Below are 15,841 nucleotides of genomic sequence, written 5' to 3'. Positions count from 1 at the left end.
TGGCCTTGAACTCACTGTGTAGCCAAGAATGACTTTGAACTCTTGATTCTCCTGCCTCTATTTCCCAAGTGCTTGAATTATAGGCATGTTTCACCATGCCTAGCCCCAGCCCTTTTATACTTCATTTTAAAACATGGTCTGGTAAGTTGCCCAGTGCAGCATCAAACTTGTGGTCCTCCTGTCTTGACCTCCCTAAGTAGCTGGAATTACAGGCATGCACCACCATACATGGCTGGCTAGAATTTTAAAAAAGATTTTATTTATTTTTATTTTGTGTATATGAGTGTTTTGCCTGAATGTCTGTAAGTGCAACACATGTGTGCCTGGTGCCTGTGAAGGCCAAAAGAGAGAGTCAGAGCCCCTGGAACTGGAGTTAAGGATGTGTGTGAACTGCCGTGTGGGTGCTGGGAACTGAACCCAGGTCCTCTAGAAGAGCAGTAACTGATGAGGCATCCCTTCATTCCCCTAACTTTTTTTCAATAAAACAAACATTAAATTAGTAACCACCAGTTTCTATGGATATGTAGCAGAGTCTAACTCCTGCCATAACCTCTCAGTGTTGGTCTTATCCCAGGTTGGTTAGTACATTAGTTATTTTTCTGTTGCTGTGATAAAAACCATGACCAAGGCAACTTATAGAAGGAGGTATTAGAGTTCCAGAGGTATTAGAGTCCATCATGGTATGGGGCACATGGCAGGAGGTGGCAGGAGCAGAAATCTGAGGGCTCACACCTTCAGTCATTTGCACGAAGCAGAGAGAAACTCCAAGTGGAACGAGGCTCAGAACCCTCAAAGCCTACTCCCAGTGACATGCTTCCTCCAGCTAGCGCACACCTCCTTAACCTCCACAAACACCACCATCAGCTGGGAGCAAGTATTCAAATACTTAGGGCCTATGGAGCACATTTCTCACTCAAACCACCATCTGGAAGGCTGGAAGAACAACCAAAACCAGGCAGAGAAACTGGAGGACACACAACCTCAAAAGAAGAGAAGCAAAGTAGATGAACTCCATGTGATCCAGATTTTCACCAGGGGCACGTTGCAGTTCTACATGAGGGGTTAGAACTAAAATAGGAAGTCTCAGCCAGGCAGGAGGGTAACAATTTGAAGGCCAGCCTGTGCTATATAGTAACACCCTATCTCATAAAAAAAATACAAAAACAATAACAACAAAAACATAATAGGGCTTAGAATAGTCAAAATAATCTTGTGGTAGAGGAGTTGGAGTGCATAAACAACCTGAATTTAAAACATGGGGCTGGAGAGATGGTTCAGTGATTAATAGCACTGGCTGCTCTTGCAGAGGATCTGGGTTTTGTTCCCAACATCCACATGATGCTAACAACCATCCATAACTCCAGTTCCAGGGGATCTGACACCCTCTTCTGGCCTCCGAAGGCATTGCACAACACAGGTTCACTTAAATACATGTAGGCATTACACTCATACACATAAAATGAAAATAATAAATATTAGCCGGGCGTGGTGGCACACGCCTGTAGTCCCAGCACTCGGGAGGCAGAGGCAGGTGGATCTCTGTGAGTTCAAGGCCAGCCTGGTCTACATAGTCCAGGACAGCTGGGGCTATAGGGAGATCCTGTCTCAAAAAGACAAAAAGAAAAACTAATAATAATAAATATTACAAAAAACCCACTAACCTAGGAGCTAGTGTGGTGGCACATGCCTATAATCCCAGCAACCCTGGAGGTGGGTATTGGAGGATCAGAATTTTAAGGTCATCCTCAGCTACATAGTGAGTTCAAAGCCAGTCAGACATGAGACTGTGGCAAAAAATAAAACAAAACAACAACACACAACAAACAAAACAAAAATGATAAACCTAGCCTGGCCTGATGACACATGTCTATGATTGCAGCTACTCAGGAAGGTGAAGCAGGAGACTCACAACTTCAAGACTAGCTTGGGGTATTTAGTGAGAACCTTTCTCCAAAAAACAAAGGGCTAGAGAGATGACTCACCAGTTAAGATCTGGTTCGCTCTTGCAGAAGACCCAGGTTTGTTTCTCAGCACCCACATGGAAGCTAACAGCCAACCATCTGTAACTCCAGCTCTAGGGGATCCAATGCCCTCTTCTGGCCTCCACAGGCACTGCACAACACAAGTGTACTTACATACAGGCAAAGCACTAATACACATAAAATAAAAATTAATTTAAGCCGGGTGTGGTTGTGCACGCCTGTAGCCCCAGCACTTGGGAGGCAGAGGCAGGTGAATCTCTGTGAGTTCAAGGCCAGCCTGGTCTACATAGTGAGTTCCAGGACAGCTGGGGCTACAGGGAGACCCTGCTTTAAAAAGACCAAAAAAAAAAAAATTAATTTAAAAAAAGAAAAAAATTGGAGCTAAGTTATACATGATGGCACAAGCTTGTAATCTCAGCACTCAGGATACTAAAGCAAGAAGATTGAGTTTGAGGCCAGCTTGGGCTACACAGTGAGTTCCTGCAAGTTGCAACACCCACTTTGGGTGGCTTACATCTTTCTGGAACTCCAGCTCCAGGGATCTAACTCCCTCTTCTGGCCTCCAAAAGCACCTGCACTCATGTGCACAGCTCCCCCCACTACCCCAATTTAAAAATAGAATAAATCTCGAAATAAAAAACAGGCAGACTACTGACTGGAAAAAGATATGTAGCACCTCTCTGATAAGGAGAATACATACAGACTCAAGAACAGGAGGACAGAATACAAATGAAGAATGTAATAGTTCACAAAAGGAATTGCATGATAAGCACAAGGAAATGTATTAATCCTCATTAATAATCAGGAAACTGCACATAAAGACCACAGTGAGATTCTGCTACAAACTAGTCAAAATGTCCAGCATTTCCACCATTGACAATATCAAATGATGAGATTGTAGTGCAGCTAGAACTGTCATGTGTTGTTGGAGGAAACAAAAAGTCTATTGTCCTTCTAAAATGAAATATACACCTCCCTGTAACACAGCAATTCCATCCATCGGTATCATGGACTGAATGTTTGTTTTCCCCACATTTGTGCACTGAAGCCTCAACCCCAAGGTGATGGTATTCGGAGAAGGGGCTTTTGTGAGGTAATTAGGTCTATATGAGGTCACGGGACTATAATCAATAACAGGGCAACAAATACTGTATGATTCCACATATGGAGTTCCTAGAGTGGTCAAATTCAGAAAGCAGAATGGTGGTTGCCAGCCACTGGGAAGAGTAGGGAATGGAGAATTATTTTTTAGTGAGTGTAGTTTCCATAGATGAAAAGAGTTCTGAAGATGGATTGGGAGCCATGTGTGGTGGTATCACATGCCTGTAACCACAGCATTTGAGAGGCTGAGGCAGGAGGATTGCCACAAGTTCAAGGCCAGCCTTAGAATGAGACGTTATCTCAATACACACACACACACAGACACACAGACACAGACACACACACACACACACAGAGGATGGATGGTGGTTGGATAGTGGTTGTTACTTTCTATTGCTGTGCTAAAAAATATACTGACCAAACCAACTTGGGGAGGAAAGAGTTTTGTTTTGTTTTTTTGTTTTGTTTTCTTGTTCATTTTTGTCTTTTTGAGACAGGGTCTCTCTATAGACCCACCTGGCCTGGAACTCACTATGTAGACTAGGCTGGCTTCAAACTCACAAAGATCTGCCAGCCTCTGCCTCCCAAGTGCTGGGACTAAAGGCATGCACCACCATGCCCAGCTGGAAAGAGTTTATTTTATCTTATATCTCCCAGGTGACAATTCATCATGGAGCAAAGTCAGGCCAGGAGGTAAGGGCAGGAACCTGGAGACAGGAACTGAAGCACAGACCATGGAGAAACACTGCTTACTGACTTGCTCTCCTGGCCTGTGCTCAACCTGTGTTCTTATATAACCCAGGACTACCTGCCCAGGGTGGCACTCAGTGGGCTGAGTCCTTCCACATTACTCAACAATCAAGAAAATGTCCCATAAACATGAGCACAGGCCAATCCAATGGAGAAACTTCTTCCATTGAGGGTCCCCCTACCCAGGTATGTCAAGTTGCCAACTGAAGCTATCCAGCACAGTAGTGATGGTAGCCCAGCAGGGTAATTTTTAATAGCACTAAGCTATTAAAGTGGTTAAGTTGGGGCTGGGGCATGTGGAGTAGTGGTACAGCTTTAGCCTAGTATACATGAGACCTTAAATTCAGTCTCTAAATTTGAAAACTGTCCCCCCTCCTCCCGGGCAAAGACAGGCAATCATTAACTGCTTTGGACAGTTAAGGCTTGAGCCATTTAGCCATCCACAGGAAACACATAGTTAGCTTTATGAGACTAGAGTTCAGGGAAGAGTCAGAACTGAGAAGACTGGGGGATTTCTCAGTATACTGATGGTATTTAAAACCATCGTCTGAGCCGGGCGTGGTGGCGCATGCCTTTAATCCCTGCACTTGGGAGGCAGAGGCAGGCAGATCTTTGTGAGTTCGAGGCCAGCCAGGTCTACATAGCGAGTTCCAGGACAGCTGGGGCTACAGGGAGACCCTGTCTCAAAAAAAGACAAAAAATAAATAAAACCATCATCTGGATGAAATCACCTAAAGAAAGAGGGGGTGGCCAAAGCAGAGAAGGCGGTGTAGGGCCCTCCTTGGGCAAACCAAAATGTAGTGGCCAGACAGAGTAGGAAGCAGCAGCGAGACAGAAAAAACTGCCAGAAAAGTAGAAGCAAAGCTAGGGAGTGTGGAATCATAGAGTTCATTCTTTCTGGATCCACCTTTCCTATGGCTGTTTTCTGCATAACCTCCATTATGGTTTTTAATATTATGTATGCTCTCCTGCCTTTTGTCCTCTAGATATGGTCTACAGGTGTTGGACATATTTCTTTTTATTTTTCTTTTAAAGTAAATGCTTAGGAAATGGAAGCAGTAGATCAGAAGTTCAAGGTCATCCTCAGCTACACAGCAAGTTTGAGACCAGCCTGGGGCTACATGGGACCCTATCTCAAAAAGAAAAATTAAAGTAAAACAAAAATTTTATTTTTCTTGTTCTTTTCTTCTTTTTGAGATAGAGTCTCATGTATCCGAGACTAGCCTGCAACTCCCTATGTAGCTGAGGATGACCTTGAATTCACAATCCACCTGCTTCTACCTCCTGAATGCTGGAATTACAGATATTTGCTACCATGACTGGTTTATATAGTGCTGGGAATCTGGCCCAGGGCTTTCTGTACCCTAGACAAATACTCTACCAACTGAGCCAACCTCAGCTCCCTTTTCTTATTCTTTCTTTCTTTCTTTCTTTCTTTCTTTCTCTCTCTTTCTCTCTCTCTTTCTTTCTTTCTTTCTTTATTATTTTTGGTCTTTCTGAGACAGGGTCTCCCTGTAGCCCCCAGCTAGCCTGGATTCACTAGGTAGACCAGGATAGCCTCAGACTCACAGAGATCCACCTGCCTCTGTCTCCTAAGTGCTGGGATTAAAGGTGTGTGCCACTGCACCTGGCTTATTCTTTTTTAAAAAAAACATTTTTTATTATTTTATGTGTATGAGTATATTGCCTGCATATATTTGTAAGTACACCTGTGTTGTGCAATTCCCAAAGAGGTCAGAAGAGGGCGTCAGAGCCTCCCTGGAACTAGAGTTACAGACTGTTGTTAGCCACCATGTGGATTCTGGGAATCAGACCTGGGTTCTCTGCAAGAGTAGCCAGCGCTCTAAACTGCTAAACCATCTCTCCAGCCCCGTCTTACTCTTTTTTCTTTTTTCTTTCTTAAATATTTTTAAGATGGATATGGTGGTTCATGTTCTTAATCCCAGCACTGAGGTGGCAGAGGCAGGTGGTCTCTGTGAGATCAAAGCCAGCCTGGTCTACATAGCAAGTTCCAGGGCAGCTGGGCCTACAAGGGAAACCCCGTCTTGAAAAACCAAAACCAAACAACCAACCAAACAAAAGGCAAGATTTATGTATGAATTCAACTGCTGCCATCCACAATTATAGCCCCCAAGACTGAAGAATAACCCTCATTGGTTTTTCTTGCATAGTTTCCCAATGTGCTACAAATACAGAAACCCATTACAGTGGTTTATGGAGCTTTACAGCCAGAACCTAGCTCCAGGAATGTCTCTGCTTCCTTGATAATAGCTTAAGATAAACTAAGTACATTCTAGCTAGGTGAAGTCACTTTTGTCTTAGGCTGTAAATACACTTCTCTTTCTAACCCAAGTGTGGGATCTAACTGATATTGCTGGTTATTAAATCCCCAATAAATTATAGTCTCTGGAGCCCTGGATCTGTCTGCCTTGCTTTCTTTGGTCTCATGGTACCTTGAGGCCAGTCTTCATATACTAGACTATGGATCAACCAAGTTATGAATGTTTGTATTTATGTGTGTGTATATATATATACATATATATGTGTATATATGTTTGTATGCATATATATACACACATTTTTTTAAGCAGAGTTGGGGAGTTGGGGTTTTATCAAACATTTTGGAGATTTTTTTTCAGTCTCATTATGTAGCCCCAGCTGGTTACTGAGAGCCTCCTACTCCTCCCACATGCTGGGATTATAGGTGTGTACCACCACAGTTAAATGAAGTTTTTGTTGTGTTTTGTTTGATTAAGGTACAGGAGACTGAACCAAGGGTCTCATGTATGCTAGGCAAGCACTCTACCTTTGAGCTCTATTCTCAGCCTTAAATGAGTACTTAAAAAAAAAATAGTATAGCCGGGCATGGTGGCACACCATGGGATTAAAAATCCCAGCACTCGGGAAGCAGAGGCAGGCGGATCTCTGTGAGTTGGAGGCCAGCCTGGTCTCCATAGTGAATCCAGGCCAGCTGGGGCTACAGGGAGACCCTGTCTCAAAAAGACCAAAAACAGGCTGTAACCGCTGGCAGGGTTTGTACACGAAGTTGGGATCTGCTGAGGTTGGGGTGGTGTTGCTGGAGAGCGAGCAGTTCCTGACAGAGCTGACCAGGCTCTTCCAGAAGTGCCGGTCATCGGGCAGCGTGTTTATCACCTTGAAGAAATATGATGGTCGCACCAAACCCACTCCATGGAAGGGTTCTGTGGAGGGTGTGGAGCCCGCAGAAAACAAGTGTCTGTTGAGGGCCACCGATGGGAAAAAGAAGATCAGCACCGTGGTGAGCTCCAAAGAAGTGAATAAGTTTCAGATGGCGTATTCAAACCTGCTGAGAGCTAACATGGATGGGCTGAAGAAGAGGGACAAGAAAAACAAGAGTAAGAAGACCAAACCAGCACAGTGAAGGGCACTGGCTTCACCTAACCACAGAACTGCTATTGGCTATTGTTTTTGTGCTTTTGGTCATAAGTTAGACTTTTGGTCCCCCACCATAAGTAATTGCTTGCATGTAAGGTCATTTTGGAGAGAGGGGCTGGGATGTTCATAGGGCAGTTGTGGTAAGAAGCCAGTTTATTTTACATATTTGTTGCATGGCCGAATGTTCCTGGATTACAGCTTTAAAGAGCCTCTGTCGTCATCTCTGAAGAGCTGTGTATCATTAAACCTATCAGCATTTGCTGTCCCTTATTCCTTCTATCCCAAATTAATAGTTCTGGCAATAACTACTGATTCTAGAATGATATGATTACTTAATGGTTTTTGCCTTCTAGGTTATTGGAATCAAAACCTGAAAATTTTATAAAAAGATATGTTATAAGCAAAAAAAAAAAAGACCAAAAACAAAATAGTACAATATATATTTCAAGTGGACAAAAAAACAAAACAAAACAGTATCACATATAGTCTCTTAAGATAAATTGCCTTTAAATGTGAGCTTCCTTTCCAATGCCTTGAGGTCTATGAGATGTATCTATAAAAGTTGTTACTGTGGAAAATGAAGCTATGGGGTTCTTGGTGACTAACTGCCGTAACACCGTCCTTCTGGCTGCCAGGGAAGCTTCATGTTCTCTTTGATATCATTCAGCACCGAAGCTCTTGCAGGGTGACCTTGAAGCTGTAGGAATCCTGCCACTTCACTAGCACTGACAATGCTCTTAGGTCCATTACTCTATTAGAGCTATTAACACTGTTCATACTATTTTTTATTACAAATCCTACAAAGGGGGTTATTTCTCTGTGTTTAGATCTACATTCTAGTTTAAGGCTGTATATTCAGTTTTCATGAATTTATCTTGGAGATCCAATTATCCATGTCCATCTTTGTCATGTCTTCGTCATCTTCTAGACCCCAGCTAACTGTGCCATCTCCTACTCCTTTCTGGCCTTCTTCCAATTCTCCAACATTTGGAAAAGTTGAGAGACTTACTCCCAAGCCCATGGTGGCTGCCATCTTGAGGCGCTGTCATTGGAAGGTTGGCCCCTACCAACTTTGCATTTCCTCCTAAAATGAGTATTCTTTAATGAGCCTACTGAAGATGACTTTCAAAAATAATGCATGGGCTAGTGAGAGGCCTCAGTGCATAAAGGCACTTTCTGCATAATCCTTGCAACCCAAGTTCAATTCCTGGAACCCATGTAAAGGTGGAAGGAGAGAAATGACTCCACAAAGTTGCCCTCTTAACTTGACATGGGTGCCATGGAATGTTCATGCTGGTGCTCACATACAATTAAAAAAAAAATAAGTACATAAAAGAAACATGGTATGTAGCCCAGTGGTGGAGTGCTTGCCTAGCACATACAAAACCCAGAGTTTAATCCCTAGCACTGCAAAAAAGTATGTGTATATAATTATATGAAATGTTATGTGCAATGTTATAAATGGTTAATATTAGTAATTAAAATAGTAATTAAGATGGACTAAAAGAGCCTGTGATTGCCAACTGATTACTTGGCAAGTTGCAGCAAATGAACTGATATAGTTTGTGAATTTATTGTTATTCAGTAAATTCTGACATTGTTGAAGACACTTTATTTCTGATGGAATATGCTCATAACAGTCAGGGTTTCTCACAAAACCAGGTTGGCTTTGAACTCATGTTCCTCCTACTTCAGCCTCCCAAGTGCTACGTTTACAAATGTGCATTACAGTGGTAACCAAACACAGTAGGTTCACCTCTTGGTGAGTGTAAAGTCAAAAGATGCACAATCAAGACATAAAATAGTGAAGAAAGATTTCTTGCCTGCAACAGGCAAGGAGAGTTCGGAAGCTGTTTGCAAAGCTATGCCCTTCTTCATGAAGGGAAGTTTAGGGATTTTATTCAAGGAGCCTATACATTAATATAGTTGGCTCCTTCCTACACATACTCAGTGAAAGAATACATTCCTGAGCCTGGTCAATTTAAGGTCACAGAACACATGCGTAAAAGATTAAAGTAGGGGCTGAAGAGATGGTTCAGTGGTTAAGAGCACTTGCTGTTCTACCAGGGGACCTGAGTTTGGTTCCCAGCACTCACATGATAGCTAACAACTGTTTGTAACTCCCAATTCCAGGGGATCCAACACCTCCACACAATGCACACACTTGGTACACTTACATGCATGTAGTCAAAATAATCATACACACAAAATAAAAATAATAAAAATATTCAAATATTATTATGTGTATGAGTGTTATGCCTACATGTAAGTGTACCTGTGTTTTGCAGTGCCCACAGAGGTAAGAAGAGGATGTAGGATTTCCTGGAACTAGAGTTATAGGCAGTTGTTAGCTGTCGTGTGGGTGCTGGAATTTGAACCTGGATCTTCTACAAGAGCAGCTAGTGCTCTTAACTATTAAGCTATCTCTCCGGCCCCCACAAAATTTTTTTTAAATTTATTTTTATGTGTATGAGTGTTATGCCTGTATGTATGTAAGTGCATTGGTGTCATGCACTGCCCATGGAGGACAGAAGAGGGGTCAGATCCCCTTGAACTGGAATTATGGACCATTGTTAGCTGTGTGGATGCTGGGATTTGAACCCAAGTCTTCTGCAAGAACAGCCAGTACTCTTTAACCTCTGAGCCATCTCTCCAGCCCCTACAAATATATTTTAAAAATATCAAAGTGGTGGCCTGTCATGGTGCAGTGACCACAGTTCAAGCCTGAAGGGCTTGGGGACCCCGACGGATAGGAATCAGGACACAGGGGATGCAGAGGTTTATGTGCCAGTGCATGTTTGTTGTGAATCAAACCAAGCTTATATAGGAATCAGATCTGGAGTAACCAAGGAATAACTAAGGATACATCACTAAACAGAAAGTAACCAAGGAATAACCAAGGATACATTATGTTACTACCAAGAATACATTACTTCACCAACCGAAACTCATACAACGTTTACAGTATCCAAGATTCAGCTGCATAATATTTATAATATCTTAGATATAAGGTGTACAGTTTGTGATTACTCTTAGCAACTACCATAATTCATTATTTCTACATAGAAACCAAGCTAAGGGTGCTGAGAAACTCCCGTGCCCATAAACTGAAACAGAACTCTTTGGTCATGTTTCCAAGACTGCCAATTAATCAGGGAAACATAGCCTGTCAACTCAGACCACAGAAGCAGAGAGCAGGGAAACTCCCAGGATGGAAGCATTCTTTCTCCAATGCTTAAGTCAAGGCAAGCTGCCACAGCCTAATGCAGCAATGGCTGTGCCCATAATAATAATAGCTCCCAACAGTGGCCAATACCACCATGCCCAGCTTCTAATAAAATACTGTGGTTTGGATATATAGCACTGGTTACCTGTAGGTATTGATGGCTAGAATTAGTTTGATACATTGGTATAATCAGCTATGCTTTTGTCTATCTCTTGTATGTTTATGTTTAGTCCAAACTATTTATAGCTGGAGGCTACAAACTACAGTTCATCCTGCTCCATGGTTCTCTGGTTGAAGACAAGTTGTGGGATGGAACACTTGAACCTCTAGTAGTCCTGCCTCAGCCTCCTGAGTGCTGGGATTATAGATATGTGCAACCATGCCTGGCTGAATAATAATTAATAATAATGAATCACTGTTTACTAGAACCTTAATATACAGGCACAATATGAGACACAGATTCCAACAGAAGTAAAGGAGAATTCTGCTTTTTTAGGTGCAAAAGGAAGAGAATGTCTCCTGAACCTGATTGCCACACTGCTGGTACTACAGTTCCTGCGTACCAGGCTGGAACAAGAAGGAATGGTTTCCAAGTCAGTGATGAACATGGATGATGCCTTCATTTCCAGGTGCTTTAGATGTTGTAATTAGAAACTTTCTTTTAAATTTGTTGGTTTTTCCTCTTATATTTTTCTTTAATATTTTATCATTTTTATTTCATGCGTATCAGTGTATTGCCTGCATGTATGTGAGTGCACCTGTGTCATGCAATGCCTAGGAGGTTAGAAGAGGGCTTCCGATTCCCCTAGAACTGGAGTTAAGGACGGTTCGTAGCCACCATGTGGGTGCTGGGAATTGAACCCGGGTCCTCTGCAAGAGCAGTCAGTGCTCTTACTGCTGAGCCATCTCTCCAGCCCCCTTATATTTTTCAACCTCTTCTTAAGTCTTATAAGAAGCTGTACACAACTATCATGTCTGGGTATGCTACTTTTTCTTTATTTCTTTGTTTTTGAACCAAGGTCTCATAGTATGAGCTAGCTGACCTGGAACTTGCTGTGTCAATGAGGTGGACTTCAAATCTGAAGCAATCTTCTTGCCTCTGCCTCCCAAGTTCTGGGATTACAAGATGTGCTGCCATGCCTCGCTTGTATATGTTACTTTGTACTTTGAAGTACAAAGAGAATTTGCTCACAGATGGCAGCCTGCCCATAAGCTCCTCTGGTAGTTAGACTGCCATTGGGGCTTTTGCCTTAGACTGCATGGGAACAAATCTCAGAGTTTATGTGCATGTTGACAATGGACCCTAGACCTTTAGGATGCTGTTTCATTCTCCTCACTAGCATATGTTAATCCTCTGTGCCTTTAAAAGATCCAATGTATGACTGTTGGCCCTATTCCCAACAACTGCCTGGTCTGCCACAAGAAAAGAAATGGGAAACCCATTGCTCTATATCTAAGCATTTTGAAGTCAAAAAGCAGAGTTGGGAGTATTGCTCAGTGGTAGAGCACTTGCCTAACATGCATAGGGCCCTGGGCTCAATCCTAAGCAACAGAACATACACACACACACACACACACACACACACACACACAGAGTTGTAAGTCAAATTACTAGACAGGTCATGGTTGCACATGCCTGGGCTCAATCCTAAGCAACAGACCACACACACACACACAAACACACACACACACACACACACAGTTGTAAATCAAATTACTAGACAGATTATGGTTGCACATGCCTGTAATCCTACCACTGAGGAGATTAAAGGTGGGAAATCTTGAGTACCTGACCAGGTGAGAACCTGTCTCAAAAAAAAAAAAATCCATAACTACTTGTACAAGCAAGTTCAAGTTTAGCCCTTGGTTGATCTCCTAGCACCAGTTTGAGTAAAAACTGTACTATATCTTACAGCCAAGTGAAGACTTGAACCCAGCTCCCCACCACCACAATGCACTGATGGTCCTTTTCCCAAAGAAAAAAAAATCAGGAAGACAGAGATTTAAAATCTTTAAATTTGCCCCCATAAAGCCTACAGACTTTACATTTTGTTTCTTCATTTTTTTGTGTGTGTATATGTGTGGGTACACATGCCATAACACACATATGGAGGCCAGAGGACAATTTTTGGGAGTCGGTTCTCTCCTTCTATCCTGTGGGTCCCATCGATCTAACTCAGGTGGTCAGGGTTGGCAGCAAGAACCTTTATCCACTGATAAACCTGGCCAGTGCTAAGATTATTTTTTTAGAAGGACTCTCATTTACCCCAAATTGGTCTTGAACTCCCTATGTAGCTGAGGATGAATAGCCTTGAACTTCTGGTCTTTCTGTCTCCACCTCCTCTGAGTCCTGGGATTATAGACTTGTACCACACCATGCTCAGTCTTATGCTGGTATTAGTAATCAAGACCAGGGTTTCCTTCATTCTAAGCAAGGACTCTACCAACTGAACCACATCCCAGCCCTGTGTCCATAGAATTTTTCTTAAGAACTTTGGTATAAGGTGGCTCAGTGGATAAAAGCACATTCTGTGTAAGCCTGATGTTCAATTCCTGGGATCCACATGGTGGAAGAAGAGGACTCACTCCCAAATGTTGGAGGTTTTTTGTTTTGTTTTGAGACAAGATCTCATTATGTAGGCCTGACTGGTCTAGAATTCACTATATAGACCAGGCTGGCCTCAAACGCAAAGAGATTTGCCTGCCTCTGCCTCCTGAGTGCTGGGATTAAAGGCAGGTGTCACTGTGCCCAGCCTTTCCACATACAGACCACAACATGTGTGCATCTGCACTTACACACATACACATCATACAGCACACATATATCGCATACACAAATAATAATACAATTTAAAAACTTTGGTGTAAGGACTAAGGATACAGTTCTTTCAAAGGGCATCTGCTTAGTATGTACAAGGCCCTGGCTTGGGTCCCTAGCCCTGCACACAAAAAAAGGGCAGATAAATAAAACAAACTTTGGTGTACTTTACGTCTTGCTCACTAACAAGTTCTAGCAGATGACAAAACAACACTTCAGAAGTTTTCTGAGTTTTAAACAGACTTGAATATTTAGGAATCTTGAGTATTTGATACTATTTTGTGATACAAATTTGATATACTAGCAAAATTATACACATTTTATACTAGCAAAAGGCTCTATACTCATAAATGTTCTGTGTTATATACTAAATGTATAGTATATGTAGTAAAATAACATTTTACTAGTAAATTATTCCTGGTTTAGGCAGCATAATTAACGGATGACTCTGAGGTATTCTGTAAGCAGCTGACCAACAGGACAGTGAGTGAAGATGAAGAGGCCTCAGGGAGGGTATAGATAGAAACTGGTGGACTAGGACTAGTAGAAAACAAACGAGTGACAAGACAAAGCTTCATTATCCTAAGAGAGCAGGGAGGGCTGCTAGACACAGTGGGGACTGGGAAGTGAAGTAGGTAGGAAACTGAGAAACGTAGAGAATAAGCTCAAAATCCCCATGTCAGATTGGGAGGATGTCCTCAGATGTCAAGAATTACTTTTATTAAATGTATTCATTTTTTACAGAATCATTTCATCAATGTCATGGGTTTGATACCACATCGCATTTTACATATTCTGAATTAACAGAGACTTTTTTAAAATCTAGGAATGTTCCTTGGGCATTTGAAGACATAAAGAAAGCAAATGAATGGGTCAGAAGAACAGAAGGACAATATCCATCTATCTGCCAACGGCTTGAGCTGGGTAAAGACTGGGATACGGCCACAAAGCAGCTACTGGGAATTGAGCCCCAAGCTAACACTTCTCTTCACAGAATCTTACATTATAGTCAAGGCTGAATCCAAAGAAATTGCATTTTAAACCTTTCTCATATTTCTATTAAGAAAATAATCAAATAGTAAAATATACTTAGAATGACATTTAATTTTCTTTCCAGTGTTGCTATGAGCCCCTTTAAAGTAAATGGAAGCAGTATTGATTAACTGGCTAACAACAATAAAAATTGCAGTATTAGAGATTTTTTTTTTGTCTCTGTGTGTTAAGGTGTTGAGAGATGTTTGGATGGGTCTGGGGCTCCTTGCATCTCCCCTGCTGGAGTCTAATGGACTGTTAACTACACATTCAGCAGGGTAAGAAGGAAGTGGGTCTTTGGCTGGTGGTTCTGTTCTAGGCAGGTGCTTGTTCAGGACTCTGGTACCTATACAGTGGGCCTTTGTGCATATGTTTCTTCATGTGGCTCCTCCATCTGCAAATCTCTTGATATGCTGCTTGTGACTTAGAGAAATTTCTTCCTTGGATCTTGTTTTGGTGTCATAGTCTAAATATTCACCACCAAACCAGGTCATGTCAATTTTCTGCTATTTTGTTTCCTGACAGTTTTCTGGTTTTTGTAATTAGGACTCTGATCCACATTGGGTTCCATTTTGTGTTGTTACATTTGGTTCAGTTACATAAGGTGGCTTGAAGCATAGTAATTTGGCTAACTGTCCCTAGTTGGAAAGAGCCTAAAATGTAAAAGAATTATAAAACACTGTAATTGGAAACCTCTAAAACAATGAGCCAAAATAAATACTTTCATCTTTTAAATAGTTACTGTTTCATTCCAGGCCATTCCCCCAGCCCTTTATGTAAAATCCTTGTGTAAACCTTTTTAAACTTAATTCCAGTCTCTTGACTACTCACACCCTTCCTTTTTCTCCTCACTACCATTCATCAAATGCCCAGGACCTCCTTTCATTCACACAGTTCAAGATTTCCCTTTCTACTGCAAGTCCTGCCTTCTTCAATGGGCTACCTGTCATGGCATAATAGGACCCCATCTTGGTGGAAATCAGAAAGGAACAAAATACTAAGAACAGTTACCACATGGAGGAAAACTTATAAGCTTTGAATGATTTGGGCAGGGAAGGCATATTCATGAGGTGAGGCCATCAGCATGCCAATGAGCAGGTATAACCCTGCACAAGCACATGAGCATGCTCTGGATATGAGGCTTGGGCTATTCTCAGCCTGAAGATTTAGGTACTAGAATGAATTTCATCAGTCAGTGGGAGACAAGTAAAGACATTTGCCATGAAATCCTGGAGACCTGAGTTCAATCTCTGAAACCCATGTAAATTTGGAAAGAGAGAAGTGACTTCACAAATCATACACACACCATGCACATACACATACACAATAAATTTTTAAAAAGAATGAATTTCAAGAAAAGGAAAAATCACCTCTTAGTCACTGGGCATGTTCCAACAGAGTATCATCTTCTTAAGACAAATATGATGCATCTACAATTTACAAATTAAGGGCTGGAGAGATGGCTCAGGGGTTAAGAGCACTGACTGTTCTTGCAGAGGACCCAGGTTCAATTCCTAG

The 15,841-nt window shown here is 41.9% G+C and overlaps 1 protein-coding gene and 2 pseudogenes across 1 annotated transcript in view; 2 read left to right on the top strand and 1 right to left on the bottom strand.

The window, feature by feature from the left end:
* Window positions 1-14,492, top strand: part of LOC108490262 (protein mono-ADP-ribosyltransferase PARP4-like) — a 31,697-nt gene extending 17,205 nt beyond the window's left edge. Inside the window, exons 8-9 of the mRNA XM_017795908.2 lie at window positions 10,970-11,102; window positions 14,118-14,492. Coding sequence (XP_017651397.2) covers window positions 10,970-11,102; window positions 14,118-14,310 — 326 coding nt within the window. The 3' untranslated portion in view covers window positions 14,311-14,492. The remainder of the gene's footprint in view (window positions 1-10,969; window positions 11,103-14,117) is intronic.
* Window positions 3,754-7,325, top strand: LOC103726761 (annotated as a pseudogene).
* LOC103726734 lies at window positions 7,707-8,538 on the bottom strand (annotated as a pseudogene).
* Window positions 14,493-15,841: the final 1,349 nt, after the last annotated feature.

This window comes from Nannospalax galili, unplaced genomic scaffold (genome assembly GCF_000622305.1).
Source record: "Nannospalax galili isolate Female #2095 unplaced genomic scaffold, S.galili_v1.0 scaffold388, whole genome shotgun sequence".
Lineage (NCBI taxonomy): Eukaryota > Metazoa > Chordata > Mammalia > Rodentia > Spalacidae > Nannospalax > Nannospalax galili.
The sequence above is the reverse complement of the archived record's forward strand: the minus strand, read 5'-3'. Positions and strand labels throughout refer to the sequence as shown.